Raw genomic sequence first — 5,334 nt, 5'->3', positions numbered from 1 at the left:
GGGTTGTTTGTTTTTTTCTTGTATATTTGTTGGAGTTCTTTGTAGATTCTGGATATTGGCCCTTTGTCAGATGAGTAGGTTGCAAAAATTTTCTCCCATTCTGTAGGTTGCCTGTTCACTCTGATGGTAGTTTCTTTTGCTGTGCAAAAGCTCTTTAGTTTAATGAGATCCCATTTGTCCATTTTGGCTTTTGCTGCCGTTGCTTTGGTGTTTTAGACATGAAGTCCTTGCCCATGCCTATGTCCTGAATGGTACTACCTAGATTTTCTTCTAGGGTTTTTATGGTATTAGGCCTAACATTTAAGTCTCTAATCCATCTTGAAGTAATCTTCGTATAAGGGGTAAGGAAAGGATCCAGTTTCAGCCATCTCACACCAGTCAGAATGGCAATCATGAAGAAGTCAGGAAACAACAGGTGTTGGAGAGGATGTGGAGAAATAGGAACACTTTTACACTGTTGGTGGGATTGTAAACTAGTTCAACCATTACGGAAAACAGTATGACGATTCCTCAAGGATCTAGAACTAGATGTACCATATGACCCAGCCATCCCACTACTGGGTATATACCCAAAGGATTATAAATTACTCTACTACAAAGACACATGCACACGTATGTTTATTGCGGCACTATTTACAATAGCAAAGACTTGGAATCAACCCAAATGTCCATCTGTGACAGACTGGATGAAGAAAATGTGGCATATATACACCATGGAATACTATGCAGCCATCCAAAAGGATGAGTTTGCGTCCTTTGTAGGGACATGGATGCAGCTGGAAACCATCATTCTTAGCAAACTATCACAAGAAGGGAAAACCAAACACCGCATGTTCTCACTCACAGGTGGGAACTGAACGATGAGATCACTTGGACTGGGGAAGGGGAACATCACACACTGGGGCCTATCATGGGGAGGGAGGAGGAGGGAGGGATTGCACTGGGGAGTTATACATGATATAAATGATGAATTGATGGGTGCCGACGAGTTGATGGGTGCAGCACACCAACATGGCATATGTATACATGTGTAACAAACCTGCACTTTATGCACATGTACCCTAGAACTTAAAGTATAATAAAAAAAATGAAAAAAAAAAAAAGATTCTGGACCCTTACGGGGGAGAATGAATGGGCTGAGCACATCGACTGAGGCAGGCAGGGTCTCGATGCAGCCCTCAATCATCCCACAGGCCTCAAGGCGTGCTGTCAACTGTAAGTTCACTGACGCTTCTGAGCCCTCTGCCTCCCTCCTCCTTTGAAAGACAGGTCCTTGTCTTCTGGAAGAGGTGCTGTGGCCTTTCCTCTGCACGCCCAGTCTCCTTCCTGAGAACGAGACCCCCTCTGCTCCTGGGTGGACTGACCCGCTGAGACTTTTGGCCGGCTGCTAGATCCCAGACGTTCTTGGATTTTCCCTGGCATTCATGGAAAGGTCACCTGTGCCCCCCTTCCACCTGGCACATGCCAGGACACCGTTGTTTCTCTGGCAGTCGGTCCGTGTGCCCCCAGTGACACACGCTTCCACCGTCTCTTCCAGGGTAGGCCAGTGCCACGCAGTGGCTCCACCTCGGATTCGCCCCTGGACCTGTTGACAGGTGTCCTGGAAAGCGGGATCAGCTTGAAGGAGCCCCAGCCCTGAGAAGCACGGTAGGTCACGGCTCTTTGAAAGGAGGGAGACACAGGGCTCACGGCTCAGTGAACTTTCCGCTGACTCCACGCCTTCAGCCCCATGGGATCATTCTGGGCTGCAGCCAGGCCCTGCCTGCCTCAGTCGATGTGATGTGCTCAGCCAATCCATTCTCCCCCGTAGGAGTCCAGAATCGGATCCGACGGGGGGGTCATGTTACCCATGTTCCCTCATTTGAAAAATTATCATATGTTCATGTAACAGTTGATACTTATTCACATTTCATATGAGCAACATGCCAGACAGGAGAAAGTACTTCCCATGTTAAAAAACCTTTATTATCTTGTTTTGCTGTGATGGGAGTTCCAGAAAAAATTAAAACTGAGAATGGACCAGGTTATTGTAGTAAAGCTTTCCAAAAATTCTTAAATCAGTGGAATATTATACATACAACAGGAATTCCTAATAATTCCCAAGGACAGGCCATAGTCGAAAGAACTAATAGAACACTCAAAAGTCAGTTAGTTAAACAAAACGAAGGGGGAGACAGTAAGGAGTGTACCTCTCCTCAGATGCAACTTAATCTAGCACTCTATACTTTAAATTTTTTAAACATTTATAGAAATCAGACTACTACTTCTGCAGAACAACATCTTCCTGGTAAAAAGAACAGCCCACATGAAGGAAAACTGATTTGGTGGAAAGACAACAAAAATAGGACATGGGAAATAGGGAAGGTGATAGCCTGGGGAAGAGGTTTTGCTTGTGTTTCACCAGGAGAAAATCAGCTTCCTATTTGGATACCCACTAGACATTTGAAGTTCTACAATGAACCCATCGGAGATGCAAAGGAAAGCGCCTCCACGGAGACGGAAACACCACAATCGAGCACCATTGACTGGCATGATGAGTCAAGGGGTGATATTAGAAAAACAGATGAAGTCACCACACACCAAGAAGGCGGAGCTGCCGACCTGGGCACAGTTAAAGAAGCTGACACTGTTAGCTAGAAAAAGCCTAGCTAGCACAAAGGTGACACAAACCTCAGAAAAAATGCTGCTGGCAGCTTTAATGGTTGTATCGACGGTGGTAAGTCTCCCCATGCCTGCAGGAGCAGCTGCAGCTAATTATACCTACTGGGCCTATGTGCCTTTTCCACCTTTAATTCGGGCAGTCACATGGATGGATAATCCTATTGAAGTATATGTTAATAATAGTGTGTGGGTAGCTGGTCCCACAGATGATCGTTGCCCTGCCAAACCGGAGGAAGAAGGAATGATGATAAAGATTTCCATTGGGTATCGTTATCCTCCTATATGTCTAGGGAAAGCACCAGGATGTTTAATGCCTGCTATCCAAAATTGGTTGGTAGAAGTACCTACTCTCAATCCCACCTGTAAATTGACTTATCACATGGTAAGCGGAATGTCACTCAAACCACAGGCAAACTATTTACAAGACTTCTCTTATCAAAGATCATTAAAATTTAGGCCAAAAGGAAAACCTTGCCCCAAGGAGATTTCCATAGAAACAAGAGATTTAGTTTGGGAAGAATGTGTGGCCGATAGTGCCGTGATTTTACGAAACAATACATTTGGAACTGTTATAGATTGGGCACCTCGAGGTCAATTCTACCACGATTGCACAGGACAAACTCAATTCTGTCCCAGTGCACTAGTGAGTCCAACTGTTGATAGTGACTTAACAGAAAATGTAGACAAACATAGACACAAAAAATTACAGTCTTTCTACCCTTGGAAATGGGGAGAAAAGGGAATCTCTACTCCAAGACCAAAAATAATAAGTCCTGTTTTTGGTCCTGAACATCCAGAATTATGGAGGCTTACTGTGGCTTCATACCACCTTAGAATTTGGTCTGGAAACCAAACTACAGAAACAAGAGATGATAAGACATTTTACTCTATCAACCTAAACTCCAGTCTAACAGTTCCTTTACAAAGTTGTGTAAAGCCCCCTTATATGTTAGTCATAGGAAATATAGTTATTAAACCAGACTCCCAGACTATAACGTGTGAAAATTGCAGATTGTTTACTTGCATTGATTCGACTTTTGATTGGCAGCACCGTATTCTGCTAGTGAGAGCAAGAGAAGGTGTGTGGATCCCTGTGTCCATGGATCGACCATGGGAGGCCTCGCCATCCATCCATATTTTAACTGAAGTATTAAAAGGCATTTTAAATAGATCCAAAAGATTCATTTTTACTTTAATTGCAGTGATTATGGGATTAATTGCAGTCACATCTAGAGCCGCTGTGGCAGGAGTCGCATTGCACTCTTGTGTTCAGACAGTAAGCTTTGTTGACAATTGGCAAAAGAATTCCACAAGGTTGTGGAATTCACAATCTGGTATCGATCAAAAATTGGCAAATCAAATTAATGATCTTAGACAAACTGTCATTTGGATGGGAGATAGACTCATGAGCTCGGAACATCGTTTCCAGTTACAGTGTGACTGGAATACTTCAGATTTGTATTACACCCCAAATTATAATGAGGCTAAACATCACTGGGACATGGTTAGACGCCATTTACAGGGAAGAGAAGATAATCTCACTTTAGACATTTCTAAATTAAAACACCAAATTTTTGAAGCCTCTCAAAGTCACTTAAATATTGTGCCTGGAGCTGAGGCGTTAGATCAAGTGGCAAAAAATCTTTATGGATTAAACCCCACGACTTGGATTAAGTCTACTGGAAATTCTACTGCAATAAACTTTGGAATTATGTGTCTCTGTTTAATCGGTTTGTGTTTAGTGTGCTGGACCGGTCGAAGAATCCTGCGCCAAAATCGAGAGAACGAACAAGCCTTCATCGCCATGGCACATTTATATAGAGGGAAAGGGAGAGAAAATGCTGCGGGAAGTCAGGGACCTTGAACAGAGGGACTGGCTGGAGCCACAACAGAAAAACATAAAATAGGACGATTTCATGGACATTTTATTACTTCTCCAAAATTTATACTTTCGTAATTTCTTATGTCTGTCTTTAATCTCTTAATCGCACCATTTTCTTGGTAAGCTGAGGAGGATATATGTCACCTCAGGACCCTGTGATGATTGTCTTAACTGCACAAATTGTTTGTAGAACATGTGTGTTTTAACAATATGAAATCTGGGCATCTTGAAAAAAGAACGAGATAACAGCGGTGTTCAGGAAACAAGGGAGGTAACCTTGAACTGGCCGCCGGTGAGCCGGAGGGAACAGAGCCATATCTTTTCTCCTTTTGCACACAAATAGGAGAGATATCGCTGAATTCTTTTTCTCAGCAAGGAATATCCCTTTCTCGAGAAAGAGAATGCGCTCTAAGGGTGGGCCTATAAATGACCCCCTTGGAGGCGTGCCGCCTTTTACAGTTGAAGCCGAAGGGATGAAATAAGCCCCGGCCTCCTGTAGTGCTCTCAGGCTTATTAGGAAGAGGAAATTCCCACCTAATAAATTTTGGTCAGTCAGGTTGTCTGCTCTCAAAACCTATTTCCTGAGAAAATGTTAACAATGACTGTGAGTGCCCAAATTTCATTAGCAATTTTAATTTTCATTTTAACACCATCCTGTGATCTCATCCTGCCCCCACTTACTTTGTAATATTCTATTACTTTGTAAAGTATATCATGTCAGTGTCATGATGACAGTGGTAGTTTTGTTGAAAAGAAAAGGGGGAAATGTGGGGAAAAGAGAGGTCAGCTTG

At 43.2% G+C, this 5,334-nt stretch overlaps 1 protein-coding gene across 1 annotated transcript; it reads left to right on the top strand.

Moving 5' to 3' along the window:
* The first annotated feature begins 2,040 nt into the window (after nt 1–2,040).
* On the top strand, nt 2,041–4,573 carry LOC117089110 (endogenous retrovirus group K member 8 Rec protein-like). The gene is made up of 2 exons (XM_033219944.1): nt 2,041–2,716; nt 4,404–4,573. Exons 1-2 carry the CDS (start codon nt 2,456–2,458, stop codon nt 4,566–4,568), a joined length of 426 nt encoding a protein of 141 aa, XP_033075835.1. The 5' UTR covers nt 2,041–2,455; the 3' UTR covers nt 4,569–4,573.
* The last annotated feature ends 761 nt before the right edge of the window (nt 4,574–5,334 follow it).

The sequence above is a fragment of the Trachypithecus francoisi genome, unplaced genomic scaffold (genome assembly GCF_009764315.1).
Source record: "Trachypithecus francoisi isolate TF-2019V2 unplaced genomic scaffold, Tfra_2.0 Contig00792, whole genome shotgun sequence".
Classification (NCBI taxonomy): Eukaryota; Metazoa; Chordata; class Mammalia; order Primates; family Cercopithecidae; genus Trachypithecus; species Trachypithecus francoisi.
Note: the sequence above shows the minus strand (reverse complement) of the source record. Positions and strands in the feature narration are given on the sequence as shown.

Coding starts and splice junctions, on each gene's coding strand:
- LOC117089110 (XM_033219944.1), top strand. CDS start 2,456: ATGAACCCATCGGAGATGCAAAGGAAAGCGCCTCCACGGAGACGGAAA. Junction 2,717..4,403: donor TAATGGTTGTATCGACGGTG/GTAAGTCTCCCC, acceptor GTTTGTGTTTAG/TGTGCTGGACCGGTCGAAGA.